The sequence below is a fragment of the Notamacropus eugenii genome, chromosome X (genome assembly GCF_028372415.1).
Source record: "Notamacropus eugenii isolate mMacEug1 chromosome X, mMacEug1.pri_v2, whole genome shotgun sequence".
Lineage (NCBI taxonomy): Eukaryota > Metazoa > Chordata > Mammalia > Diprotodontia > Macropodidae > Notamacropus > Notamacropus eugenii.
Genome location: NC_092879.1, coordinates 57,150,754 through 57,165,491, shown reverse-complemented (window position 1 = coordinate 57,165,491; position 14,738 = coordinate 57,150,754). Strand labels below are relative to the sequence as shown.

General features: G+C 43.8%; 1 protein-coding gene across 4 annotated transcripts in view; it reads right to left on the bottom strand.

The window, feature by feature from the left end:
* Positions 1-14,738, bottom strand: part of LOC140516124 (integrator complex subunit 6-like) — a 66,140-nt gene that overhangs the window by 22,227 nt on the left and 29,175 nt on the right. For all 4 annotated transcript variants that reach the window (XM_072627097.1, XM_072627100.1, XM_072627098.1 and 1 more), the window contains exons 4-9: positions 13,784-13,873; positions 13,416-13,599; positions 12,639-12,785; positions 6,512-6,675; positions 4,833-4,985; positions 454-586 (exon numbers count right to left, since the gene is read on the bottom strand). In XM_072627097.1, the coding sequence (XP_072483198.1) occupies positions 454-586; positions 4,833-4,985; positions 6,512-6,675; positions 12,639-12,785; positions 13,416-13,599; positions 13,784-13,873 (871 nt within the window). The remainder of the gene's footprint in view (positions 1-453; positions 587-4,832; positions 4,986-6,511; positions 6,676-12,638; positions 12,786-13,415; positions 13,600-13,783; positions 13,874-14,738) is intronic.

The window sequence follows — 14,738 nt, the reverse complement described above, 5'->3', positions numbered from 1 at the left end:
TCCTGGACTTAGGAAGCCACATAAGACAGACAGGCACAGAGTGAAGACCTGAATTCTACCTTATCTAAAGAGCTACCCAACTAGTTGCTTGTGTCCTAAAGCAGGAGAGGCTGCCCTGGGAGGCAGTGAGTTCCCCCTTCCACCCCACCTCCCATGAAGGTCTTCAAGCAAAGACTGGGTGCACACTTGCCGGGAATAAAGTAGAAGGCATTCTTATTCAGATATGAGCTGGAATAGATGGGTGCTGAGACCCCATCCAACTGGGAGAAGCGATGAGTCATTAACAGAATTATTAGATCCCTCTGGGTTACTAACAGTATGAATTGAGAGTCAGGGTTAGGTCATTCTCCCATCATTTCAACCTCGAGGAACTGAGTACCTCAAACATACACAACAGGGACTTCTCTTTTTCTCTCACTAGCAAGGCAGTTCAAAAAACCACATTTTACCTACCCAAAAGTGGAAGCAAAACAGGGTAGTTGTAAGGCAGGACAAAGAGACTGACGGAGGTTAGGGCAGAGCTCGCCTTTAGGTACCCAAAGGGGTGCTCCAGTTCACTGTTCTTGCCGCTGCAAGCCACAAATACCTAATAGGAACACAAAGGAAGGAACTGTCATGAGTGGGAAGATCTTCCTGGTTAGGGAGGGCCCAGCAAGAGCATACATTCTGGAGATAACATCGGAAACCAAAGCAGAGAATCATGCTGAAAAATCCCAAGACCAGCCCTCAGCTGTCAACAGTGCCTTCCCCAGCACTACCCGTATGAAGGAGAGAGGGAGTTACAGGATACTCCTCCCATTTTACAACTGAAGAAACTGGGCTTCCCAAGAGATGAGAGATGGCTTTGCCCAAGGTCGCCCAGGGTTAGAGACCAGGCTCTCGGATTCCAAGTTCAGTACCCTTTGGACCACACCACGCTGTCTCCTCCTACACACAATTAAAGCCTCTTATGTTGCTTCAGGCAGGGCACACGTATTTGCCATTAAAGCACTCTACTCCCCTCTCCTCGTCCTCACAAAAAGAGCACGATTCCCAGGTTGAAAGGCCCTGGGGAGGAGGGGGCAGCAAGAAGGCGTTTGTTTGGATCAAACAGGAATTCTGTTTCCCTTTTAGGCTGGGAAAATCAGCAAGCGTGGGCAAGGCGAAGACTAATGGGTTTGGAATCAGGAACTGGGTTTGGAGCTCAGCTACATGGCCTGCTACCTGTGGCCCTGGGCAAGCCCCTTTATCTCTCTGGGTCTCAGTTTCCTCAATCAATCAATAAGCATTTATTAAGCTCCTACTATGCACTGTACAAGACCCTAGGGATACAAAGACAAAAAGGAACCAGTCCCTTCTGAAAGGCACTTACATTCTCATCTATAAAATTAAGGGGTGGATCAGGTGACCTTTGAGGTCTCTTCCAGCTCGAAACTTCTGATCTTGACACCACCACTCTATCACCATCCCACGATCTGGAATTCTGACTTTCTTAATAAGGAGGTCCTCATATTACCCCCACAAACACATCTGTCTCCAAGTACTTCTCAGATTCCTCCCTCACCGGGCACATCTGTTCATGGTCATAGGACCACAGATCTGTTGCTGCTACTGCTGCTGCTGGAAGGGACCAGAGAGGTCAGCAAGTCCATCCTCCTCATTTTCCAGAGGGAGTGAGTGGCTCTACCTCCACAAGATCTCACACATCCTCCCCCATCTCCCTTCCCTTCCTTTCCCTCCCACAGCTGCCAGCCTGGTCTAGGGCTTCCCACTGTCCTGGAAGAGTCATGGCTTCCTGTCCCCATCCTCACCAATCCATCCTACCCACCACTAGCAAAGTAATCCACCTAATCCACAAGGCTGATCATGTTATTTCCCTCCCCTTTACTCTACAAACCTAGGCTCCCCGCTGCCTACCCAATTTAGTCCATACGCCTTCACTTGATATCCATAGCCCTTCTCAACTGCACAGAATCAAAGTTGGAAGGGAATACCCAATCTAGACTGTGGCTGAACCAAAATCCCCCACAGCATCCCTGCCAAGTGGGCATCTGGTTTTTGCTTGAAGACTTCCAGGAAAGGGAAGGTCTTGAGCAAAGACTAGAAGCACAGGCTTACTATCTTCTGAAGCAGCCCATCCCTCTTCCACCCAACTCCAGTCGTTGGGAAGTTTTTCTTTCTATTAAGCTTCACCCCATCGGTCATAGTTCTGCCCTCTGGGGCCAAGCATCTAATCCTCCTCTTGCACATACCAGCCCTTGGAGCTGGTCAGCACATCCTCTTCCCCAATCCTTGCCTTCAAGTTAAGAATTGTCAGCTCCTTCAACCGATCTGGGTATGACAAAGTCCCTGGTCTCCTCACCATTCTGGTTGCCCTCCTCTGGGCACTCTCCAGCTCGTCCCTCCTAAAATGTGGCGTCCAGAATTGAACACAACACTCCAGATGTGGTTTGACCAGGGCAGAGGGCAGCACAACCATCACCTCCCACCTTCTGGACACTAGGGAATACCAAAATCTCCAAAGAATCAAAATTGTAGGTCACCCAATGGGGAATGGAGAGACTTAGGAAGGGCTTGAGTTGACTGAAGCATATTGCCACAGCATGAATGGCATAGCTGGAAAAGGAGGTAGGCCGGTCATGTATAATCACTGTACTATCCTGGCGCCATTGTAATATTAGAGGATGGACCCAGCACCATCCACAGGGTGGGCCCCCCAGGATATGTGGAAAGACAGGGATGGGTCAAAAGAGATGGACAGGCACAGAGGGGCTGTAATTCACACCACTGGAAGGGAGGCCTACCTCAATGAGATTACAGGGTTAAGTATTTCAATTACATCCATTAGATCACAAGAAAAACTGAGGCATGTAGCAACTTAAGGAGAAGCCCCAAGCAGGGTTTATAGCCTCATGATTGTCATGAGGAGGCAATTAGATAGCCCACACAAAGCTCAATCCAATGAGTCTATGAAAGGGAAATCACTTTGGGGTTATGTTGGAATTGATTGTAGCATACCATAAGTGGTTTATACCAATTCAATTTCTCTAAATTTCTAACTCCCTCATTCATCTCTTTTAGCCTTGCCAAATTTCCTTGCTTTTTACTCATTTTCCTATTTCCCTTTCTCTTCAGCACACATTCCACTAGAAACAGCCCCTCCCCATGCTCAAAACCAAAACAAAGCATGATAGAAAAGATGGTTGTCCGCAAAAGGCTTTGCAAACCTCTATCCTCAGTTTTATTATACAAAGGAACAAAATTTCTTAGGTTTATTTGGAAGGGACACATTTTTTTAAAAGAAAAGGATACATGGAAAGGCTAAATTTAAACCAGAAATGTAATTTTAGTTAGCTTTGGAGGGAGGGAAGGTGAAAGGGCTCAGAAGACCTGGACCATGATCCCATTCCCAGGGTGCGGAATTTCCCTCCATTGAACTATATTTGCAACCCAGCTCTAAGTTATAGTCTTAAAGAGAGTTGCCTGGGGCATAAAATTATTAAGTAACATGCCCCTTGGTCATATAGATGGCATGTGTCAAAGGCTGGTCCTCTAGCCTACATATCTAGCACAGTGCCTAGCACTCGCTAGGTGCTTAATTAAGTGCCTGATGATTCATTCCATTAAGCAGCCTCTCAATGCTTCAGGATATAATTTCAGGGCATACATTCTGCTTTTAAGTTAGCCTGACTCTGCGCCCTCTACATTTCTAACCCCTTTATCTGCTGTTTTCAAGCTCTTTTCCTTTGGCTAACACAATTCAGTTTTCCAGGGGAATTTCTGACAGTTTCTCTAACTAGTTGAAGCAATCTTAAATCTTGGATGAAGGAGCTGTCCACTTGAAAATCTTTACTTAGAAAAATAGAGAGAGCCTCATCATCTCTGATCACTCAATAGTCTTCCAGCAGAGAAAGAGAAAGAGGAGATAATTGGCCAATTACAACTCGGGGGTGAAGTGATTTACTCATCACTAAGCTTTTTTATGGGAGGAGGGTAGATGTTACTCGCTCATTTCCCTCCTTTTGCTAAGTACAATCGCTACTCAAAACTCATGGATATGAGAGGCAGTATGTTATAGTGGCTACAGCATTGAACTTGGGAGTCAGGAAAAGCTGGGTTTGATTCTTGCCTCAGACACTAGCTGTGTGAGCCCAGGCAAGGCACTTAATATCTCTGTGCCTTAGCTTCCTCATCTGTAAAATGAGGATGATAACGGCACCTACCCCACTGGGTTGTTATAAAAACCAAATGAGATGCCAAATTCTTTGTAAACCTTAATCTCTGATGAGAAAATCCAGTTTCTCTAGCTGGCATTCTTCCTCAACTAAGAACCATTCTACCAAACTGGGATTGCTGAGGCTGGAGATCATTAGCATAGAGCTGGAAGGGGCTTCGGAGGTCACCTCATCCATTTAACACATGAGAGCTGAAGGAATTTGCCTGTGCTCACAAAGTGACTGAGGCAGGATTCAAACCCAGATCTTCTGGATTGGCCTTTTCACTAAAGAGAGGAGGTATTGAAGGTGGAGTCCATGACAGGACAATAGCCAAGGACTTGGGATTATGTTGTAGAGCTTGCCTGAATCTTGGAGAAGTTGTAACTTGTTCAGGGACACTCAGCTAGGGAGTGAGCATGGAAGGGGAGGCCACTCAGGGGACAGCACTTTGCCTCTTCAAAAACATGTTGCCTATTACTGGGCATAGTAATGCACACTGAGGCCTAAAATCATATGCTCAGTTATGGAAGCTCTTTGTTAGAATTTATTCCACTTTGACCAAGGAAACTGAAGAGAATACTGAGCTAGTCTTAGAGAGGTTGTGCATGCATTTATTACTAGGTAAAGGTTAAGTACCTGCCAACAAGTCATAGATGACTTGCGTTCCAAGATGTGCTGAGTTAGGGGCGAAGGCTCAAGTTCATATTTGTCAAAAGGCAGTTTGTCTATGATCATGGGCTCACGGTCTACACAGAAGAATCGAATGACAGGGTGAGCTGTCCGAGGAGGCTGAAAGAGAAAGGAATGAGACTACCATTACTGCCAAGCCAACTCCATCATGACCTTTGGTTAAACAACCCAACAATACTTTGTGCTTTTCTAATAGTGCTCCCACAGTGTTACAGGATCTCTAGGTGTGAGCAATGTCTTCCACAGGGGTCACCTAGACTGTTCACCTCCATCACCAACTGGTATATGAAGGCAAATCAAATCAAAATGATGGCACTCCTAACTGGAACAACAGTGAAGGCAGGAGCTACCCTGAACATGTGACTTCGTTCTAATTCAAAGGAGTGAACCTCCACAAAAGTTCCCTCAAGAATCCAGGTCAAGCTTGGTCTTATTCTTTAGCACTGTGAGGCTAGAGCTCATTCAAGGACTGTCTCTGAGCACCAAGGTGAGCAATCAGGGAAGAGAAAGCCAGTGGGGATTCTGGTAAACCTGGAGGCATTGCCAATAAATACAAACAAACAAACCAAATTCAACCTTGGGATGCATTAAGAGGGAGGTTCGTTACAACTTCCAGGAATAAGGAGGGGCTAGTTCCACTGCATTCTCTGCCCACTTCAAATCCCATTTAGATCATTAGTTTCAGTTCTGGGTACCACAGTTCAGGAAGGTCACTGATGAGCTGAAGAGTGACCGGGAAGGAGAAAAAAAATGAAGCACATGGTCAAGAACAGTTAGTCAGGGTGCTTTTGCCATAGGAAGGAACCAAGCAATATTGGGTGAAAAGCAGGATTGTCTACGGGGACAACACAGAAACAGAATTCCCTCCATTTTCCCATTCTAGGGCCTTGAACAGCTAATTCATTCATTTCTACTGTGGGGTATTAGATCCAATTAGAGGCCTATGGATTATACTGAGGGAAGTGCACCATGAGAGAAGGTTTTTAGTGTTCTTGTATTTAACTAGGGGTCTGTCACTTTTTTTAATGTTTCAATAACCATATTTCAATAAAATCAGCTTCCTTTGTAGAAAGGATTCTCTGTATTTTATTTTATGCCTTAGCTGAGAAAGCTCATTGCCTGCCAGATCCAGGACACACAAAAAGGGTAAGAAGCCCAGCTTTATCTGAACTCTACATTTGCATTTTGAGCAACAGGGACAAAAGGAAAAGCCTGGGATTCACCTGGCACCCTCTGGTGTCTAGCAGGAGTTACTGCAGCTTGCATACCCACAAAAATGCCAAAAATGGGCCTATTACAAAATTACAAAAGAAAAAATGTCGGCCTGCTTTCAAATCCCAGCTTTTATACTCTGCAACCTCTCGAGCCTCGGTTTCCTCCTCTGTAAACTGGACATAATCATTATGGCACTATACCTCCCAGGGCCATTCTAGGGAAAGCACTTTTAAGCCTAAAAAAATGGGGACTTCTATTCCAACTTCCTTCCTGTTGCACAGGAAGCCTAGGAGCCTCAGTTGTACTCTGTAATCTCTGTTTCCCAGAATTCTTTGAGAAAGGTGCTCACTGAAACTAGCAAATCCAAAATGCAAAAAACCTTTTGTCTTTTTGGTCTTAAAGATACTTACCAGTGTCAATGAGTTTTCGTCAGGCCAAAATGATTCAGGAATTGGCCAGTGCCCAACAGGAACCCCAGTTTTATGGTTCGCATGTACATAAATTAGCTTGCGACAGCTGTGCCATGGCTGATGGAGAGATGATTGTGGTGACTTGCGGGTTTCCCAGTATCCATCTAAGAGGCCACAAGAGAAAGAATTGGTCAGGAAGAATCCTTTAGAACTTGGTCAGAATCCCATGATGTCAGCTTGGCTGGAAAAATAGTCACACATAGGTTAGATGAGATTCTTTCTAGACTTGCTGGCTCCAACCTGTACGCATTATGTTAAAAAATTAAGCAATCAGTAAAGATTATCAAAATGATTTGGTATTGGTTAAGAAATAGAACGATCAGTAGAACTGATTAGGTACACAACAGAAGCAAACAAATACAGTAGTCTAATGTCTGATAAACTTAAAAGACTCCAGACTACTGGAGTACAAACTCACGATTTGACAAAAACTGCTATGAGAATTGGAAAGAAATATGACAGAAAGTAGATATAGACCAATGTATCATACCATACACCAAGATAAGCTCCTAATAGATACATGACTTAGACATAAAGGGCAACATTATAAACAAATTAGAGAAACAAGGACAAAATTACATTTGGGATCTATGGACAAGGGGAAGAGCTCATTGTTACCACACCAAACAAAGAAGATTTAGTGAAGATCAAATGGATAATTTCAAAAGTTTCTGCACAAAGAAAACCAATGCAGTCAAAATTAGAAAGAAAACAGAGAGGAAAACCTTTGCAACAGGTTTCTCTGTTGAAGGTCTCATATCTAAGATATGAAAATAACTCATTCAAATAATAGGAACATGAGCTATTGCTCAGTTGAAAAGTGGTTAAAGGATATGAAGAGGTAATTTTTCAGAGGAAAAATTTCCATCTGCCAACACACCTATGAAAAAATACTCAAAACCACTAAAATTAGAGAAATACAAATTAAACCATTGCTTACATTCCCCTTCACACTAGTCAGATGGAGAGAAATTATGAAAAAGGAAAATGACAAATGGTTAAGAGAATTCAGAAACATAGGTGCACTAATGCACTGTTGGTGCCAGAATGTAAACTATGTCCCCAAAGTGACTAAACTGTGTATACTTTTTGACCCAGCAGCACCACTACTAGGTCTACAACACTAAAGAGATCATAAGAGGAAAAGGGTTATTATGCACCAAAATACTTCTAGCAGCTTTTTTTGTGGTGGGTGGCAAAGAAGTGAAAATGAAGGTGGAGTCCTTCAATTGGGGGACGGCTGGACTAACTCTGGTAAATGACATGATGGAATATGACTGTGCTACAAGAAACAGTTTCAGAGAAACCTGGAAACTGATGAAGAATGAAATGAACAGGACTGGGAGAACAATTGATAGGATAATTGATACAATTCTAAAATACTTAAGAACACAGTAACCAACCATGATTCCAGAGAATTCACAATGAAACAAGCTGTCACGTTTTATCAGAAAGGTGATGGATTCAGTGTACAGATGGAGACACATATTTGCTGGACATGCACAATGTGGAAATTTGTTTTGCTTGACTAGGCATATTTACTACAAGGGTTTTTTCTTTTTCAAATTGAAGGAAGTGAGGGGAGAAGGTGGATTCTCACTAACTAAAAACAATTAAATGAAAAATAAAGCAATCACATTTGACAGTCTTTCTTCATTTAAATGGAAACATACCAGCAACATGTAATCCAGCCAAACATACAGGCAAATTCTTCCTTTTGGTGTAAAGAGAGGTGTCTCAACACTATACTTTATGGAACACTATTTCATGGTAAATAATAAGCATTCTGTTTGTCTTAATCATTAAGTCACGGCGTTACTTTGACCCTAGCAATACCTAATCCAGTCAAATCTACAGGTATTTTCTTTCTTTTACTGTAAACAAAGGTGTCCTAACAATACATTCTAGAGAAGGCTATTTCATAGTAAAGAATAAACATTCTGCTTGTTTTGATGATTAGATCAGAGAATTTGTCTGAAACCCAACACAGGGCCATAGCCCACCTAATGTTTTTAACTGTGAAAACATAACCTTAGTAAAATGATCTTATCAAGGTGGCTGATTGCACAGGGGCAAGGTGAGAAAGGGGGGATGAGTGATAGTGGAGTTGGTTTGGTTATAGTATATTAACAATGCTCATGAAACAAAGCTGCCTTCCTTGGGACAGAGCAAGTCTTTGTCACAAAACTAGTTAATTTTGATCCCCTCTCCCTGTGCATTTGAGATCTGAGATTTCATCTCTGTAAGGAAGTCCCAGTGTGGAAATTTCCTCTGCTACTGGAGAGTGGCAATTTGGAGTCTGAGCAATCCCTGTACAAATGATTTGGTTGAGGCCACTCGGCACTTAGGTGGTGTCAGAGGTCAGTGATCCTTGCACTCGAGGGTCTAGCCATTCTGCAGTCTTGCCTCTGCAGTACCTTCACTATGGCACAACCAGGACAAGCTGCTCTCAATCGACAGAAAAAAGTCACCTTGAATGCTGCCACCAGGCCCTGGACCATGATAGCTAGCTGAAATGAGAAAATGTACCCCGACTACAAAAAGGATCTCCAATTTCAACCCAGCTAGAACTGTTAGAACTTAGAAGGTCACATGCCTAGTAAGTGTCAGGGAGGCCACTTGAAGAAAGGTCTTCCCAGCTTCAAATGGAGGATTCTATCCACTATACTGCAATGCCTTACAAATTCCTAATGGTCCCAAAGAAATACAAAATAGATCTGAAACTGTCAAATGGCACTATAGGAAATGGAAAGCTATTTTCCTCCAATTGCTCTGTATTGAACACTGCGCAAAAGGTTATGGGCATGGAAGTCTTTTTATAATACAGGTTATCATGATATGCTACCACTCTAATATCATTTGACCTACAGTTTGTAATCTCAAGATGAAATATTTTAAAATGGCAAAAGGAAACCATGCTCTGCATCATTCTGGTTCCAGAGAACAGATAACAACACATACCTCTGGCCTCTCAGTAGAAAGATGGGGACTACAGGGGCAGAATGCTACATACGCTGCCCAACCAGGTCACTCTCTAGCTTTGTTACAAGGAAGGGCTCAAGTGAGTGTAACTTGAAAACAAAAGGCACCACAGATTTATTTGAATCAAAATGAGATTTTGGACCTACGAACTCTTTACTATAGAGTTCATCTCATCAGGTCTTCCTTTCCAAGTCCGAAGTCAGGATTCTGTAACAACATATGCTGCCAGTCAATGAGTTTAAACTTATAAAAAAGCATCCTGTCAGACAGGACTTGGCCGGGTCTAACAGAAATCCTCAAAGGCTGATCTGGGGAATAAGAGCTGCTCAGACAAGGTGGTCAAAACATTTCAGCAGAAGCTGTCTGGATGTGCTTTGTCTAGTGAAAAGGACTACTGAATGGGAATCTAACTTCATATGGAGAGTGCCCATGCTCAGGAGTATTCCTCAAACCCTGTCACAAAAGGGATAGTATGAATGCAGTCAAGGAGGCAGGCAGGAGGGCTAGGGTTGGAGTCAGGGACCCTGAGTTCAAATCCTGATTCTGCCACCAACTACATTATTGAGAAGACATAGTGGTGAGTCGTGCTGGCCTTAGAGATGCAAAGATCTGGGTTAGGCATTTATTAAACACCTTCTATATCCCAGGCACAGTGCTAAGTACTTTACAAATATTATCTCATTAGATTCTCACAACAACCTGGCAATGTAGGTGCTATTATTATCGCCAGCCCTCATCAAGTCCCTGAAGAGCTGTCCTGTGGAATAAGGACTGACCTTCTGCTTGGCCCCACCGAGCAGAACTAAGAGCAATGGATGGGGGCTCCAGGGAAGTTGATATAAGGAAAAACTCAGTAATGCAGAGAGCAGTGGAATGGGCTAAAAAGAATTTCCTTCTCAACAATCCTGGGAGGTTAAGTAGTGGGAGAAGATCATCTCCACTTTAACAGATGAGGAAACTGAGGGACAGATGAAAAGGAATCATGTGCTCAGGTCACCTAGCTGGTAAGTGTCAAAGCCAGGACTGGACCTCAGTTTATGGTTTCCAGACCACTCTATCAGTCTTCCCTTCTCTCCAGAAGGGGTTTTGCCAAACTGCCTATCAAACCCAAGGGGCTGTACTGGGGATAAAGAGACAAAACAAATCTTCCTACCTTCAATAGGCTTATAGTCTGGGAGAAGAAGTAGGGGAGAAGGGGAAGGGGAAGGGGAATGGTATAACACATAAATGTAATAAGCTTGAGAGCCCTGGGAATGGTAGGACCCCCATGTCCTGCTTCTGGCCCAACCCTCACTGCCATTGTCCTGTGGGAAGTAGCTCCTGTGGGGAAAGTGTCAGCCATTCCCATCAACTGGGAACCCACAGTGCAGGCAAGCCAGCCCAGCTAAAGCAGCCAGGTACCTTGAGGGGGAGATGGGAGCTAGCATGTGCCAGGCAAACTGAACCACTACCTTGACTACCATCTCTCCTCATGCCCCAGTGGAGATCCCAGGGCCCTGAACCCAAGAGTCTTGGGAATAGCGATGCTTCTAGCCCAGTGTCCTCCTGGGAAAGAGATGCAGCCTGCCCACTGCCCCTGCAGCTACAGCTACTGAAGGTCCAGAAAAGAAAGCTCTTGGCACCAAGGTCCTTGGCCCCAACAAATGGTTCAACATCAAAAACTGAGGGGATTTTATAAGTGGAAATGACATTAAGGAAGAAGCCTTACCATTTACACAACACGAACCTCTAGGAGGACAGGGACTGTCTGGCTCTTCTGTTTGTATCACCAGGTTAGCACAGTGTTTTGTAATCATAAGCACTTGATATATACTTTAATTATTCATTTGTTCATTCATACATAATAATGTGAGGAGTAGAGAGAGAGCAATGACCACTAAGGGGATCTTGAACAGCCTCCTGTAGGTGATGCCATCCAAACTGAGCTTTGAAGTATGCTAAGGACTCAAAGATGTGCTAACGAGAGTGTTCCAGGGATGGGGACAAGCTTGTTCTAGGGTGTGGAAGCAGGAGGGGGTTTCATGAAGGGGGATGATGGACATGAAGCCTAGAAAGGTAGGCCTAGAGCCAGACTGTGAAGGCCTTTAAATGTCCATCTCAGGAGTGCCATTTACCACCGAGCCTCTGAATGAAGGGCAGCTAGGGGATGCTGTAATGCATAGAGCACCAGGGTTGAATTTAGAAAGACTCCTCTTCCTGAGTTCAGATCTGGTCTCAGACACTTACGGGCTGTGTGACCCTGGGCAAGTCACCTCACCATTTGCCTCAGATTCCTCATCTGTAAGGAAATGGCAAACTGCTCCAGTATCTTTACCAAGAAAACCCCTAAATGGGGTCACAGGTAATCAGACACAATTGAACAACTAAAACAACTCTGGATGAAGGCTCTTGAGGAGGGAAGCATTTTAGAAAGACTTTTTGACAGCTTTTTTTTCTTCCCAGTAGGATAGAAGCTCTTTGAGGGCAGAGACTTTTGTGTCTTATGCCCAGAAAATACCCAGAAGAGGGCCTGGGATATCTATATCAATCTAAATATATATATATTTATACATATATATGGAGAGAGACAGAGAGAGACAGAGAGATAGGTAGCTATAGATCAACCAATAGATCTATCTATATCTATATACTTCAAGCAGGCCCTTGGACTGACAGGGGATTTGCTTTAAAAAAAAAGAGAGAGAACCCCAAAGTCGTGGAGCCAGGTGCAGCAGAGCCATGAGCACACTATGGCTCATGTATCCTTGAGGCTTTTTTTCAATGATTGAAAATTGGATTTTCCACGTGACTTGTTTCTCCTGCCCGAAAGAGCACTAGGCAAAAATTATCTCCCTGCTGTTTCCCTCTACCTTGCCGTGCATCAGCTGACTCAAGAAAATGGTAGTGAAGTGAAGAGGCAAGGATGGGATTCTGATGGGCCTTCACATACCGTACAGGATCAACAATGGCCTGACAATTTCTCAGTAGGCAGCCTGAAGCCAAGCAAGGGAGGTGGGGTGGCTGCTTCTTTAGGCAGCAGGGGAAAAAAAGGCAACACTGCCTTCTTGTGCCCCTTCTCCCTCCCACCAAGAAGTCCCATACCTACCTCTCTTCTCTGTTTCCTCTTCGATAGGAAAATCAGGGTCTGGTCCTGCTTTCTCAAAGTTAATAACAACACCACTCTGAACTTGTTCAACTAAAGATTCTAAGCACTGGTTCAACATTTTGTGTGTCCTAATGCAATAGGAACGGCCTGGAGAAAGAAAGAATGCAAGGATGAGCATTTTATTTTCTAACAGATCATTCAACAAAACAAAATACATCTGAAAACATCACCACACTGCAGGGTGTAAGCTACTATTCGATTAGATTCAATTAAAATATTTATTCAACACCTACTGTGTGCCCAGCACATAATAGGTGCTTAATAAATGCTCCTTTGATTGACTGACCACAACTAGGGATACAAAGATAAAATAAAATATTCCTCATCCTTAAGGAGCTCAAGTTCTATGGGGGCTGCCAATATTAGCTGGGTGGGGAATGGGGAGAGAGGGAATCAGGGAAAGATTCCTGGAGGGGGTGGAACCTAGGCTAAGCAACACATACCCAGATACATAAAATATAAAATGACTGGGAAAGGAGAGCCCCAATGAATGGGAGCAGGATGGGGGAGTTAGGGAGGACTTTCTCAGATATGGGGGGGGGGGGGGAAGGGGGGTGTTCCTGAATTGAGTCTTAATAACAGACATTATAGGGATAAACCTCATAAGGTAAGCAGCTACAGACAGACTCAGTGTTGGAAATAGGGCTGATGTGGCTGTTGACACCCCTACCTAACCTCCCCTCCTAAGACTTCAAGACCGTAAGTTGCGCCTGATACCTCCTGTAACTTCACACATTTGTGTAATAACAGATTCATCCACTGGTATGCTCCCTAGCGGCTCTGGCTCAGATGAGAACGTCCCAGGTATACGCAGCACCAGGGCAAATAACCTCTGGTCCCAGCGGAAAAGTTCTTTGGTTAGCTCACTTCCAGGCAGAGGAGAGGTCAAAGGGAGATGAAGCTGATGAGGCAAGATTGGGCAAAGTTCATCTTAAAATGTATCACTGGAAGCCCCCATTCCTCCCCTGCCTTTCAGGGATGGTCCACCTGGAAGGTTTGCTCATGGAAACAAATCGACCTCCCCCAGGGCCTAACTGCAAATTCCCTGCTATTGAGATAAACCTGTATTGAAATGGCAATCTTACCTCATCTTGGACACCATTAATATTTGTCAACTTATGTCCATCTGTGATGGCAATTAAAAGAGCTGGTTCCAGAAAAAATGGATTCCTCCCCTAAAATTATATTGGAAAAAAAGGTCAGTGAGTGAAACAATAACCTTTTTATTAACGAATTTTTGTTCATCAGACAGCTCTCAAAATGCATGATGGAGAGTGGGTTCCCCCCCACCCCTTGATTAAAGAGTGATGTAAAAGACCAGGACATGAAATAGTTGATTTCAAAGGGGACTGAAGTCCAAGGGATCAAAATCTAGCAGCAAGTTCAGAATTGGTATTCAATTTTCCCCTAGTCCTCCTGGGGACTGTAATATCAAAATCTACCTCATTACTGGCGCTAAAATAATTATGAAATGAATGTATTTAGGAACAGGTGATATGAGTCATCCCTAGACCAAATAAAACACTCAGCAGGCTTGAGTGCTGGCACAGGTGGGCGAAGAGGATTCTCCCTGCTCCTTTACTGAGAATCCCAGCAGTCATTCAGTCGGTTCTAGTCCCAGTGTCTATGCCTACTGACCCCTTGGTTGGCAGGGAACAGGGGCCATGGGGAGGATTTCTCGACCTTTCCTTCTTCCCCAAGTCTTTCAGTTAGCAGTTGTGAAAAAGGCACGCACTCCAGGTACCTATTCCATATATCTACCCCAGCACAACAAATTTTATCCAACCTCTATCATGGTACATGGAGGCTTGACCTCCCTTAGAGCAGGACACATACCAGACCAATGGGCTCTTGTCTAGTTGCCCTGTTTCTATGATAAACAAGAATAAAAAATGGACATGTAGACATGTAAACACGTAGTTTAAAGTACAAGTAAACAGCATCAATACACAGAAAACCCTATTCTTAAAAAAAAGAAGTTTAAGGTTGTATCATCTTTCCAGAGTCTGTGAAAATAAATTGGAAAACTTCACTATGCCC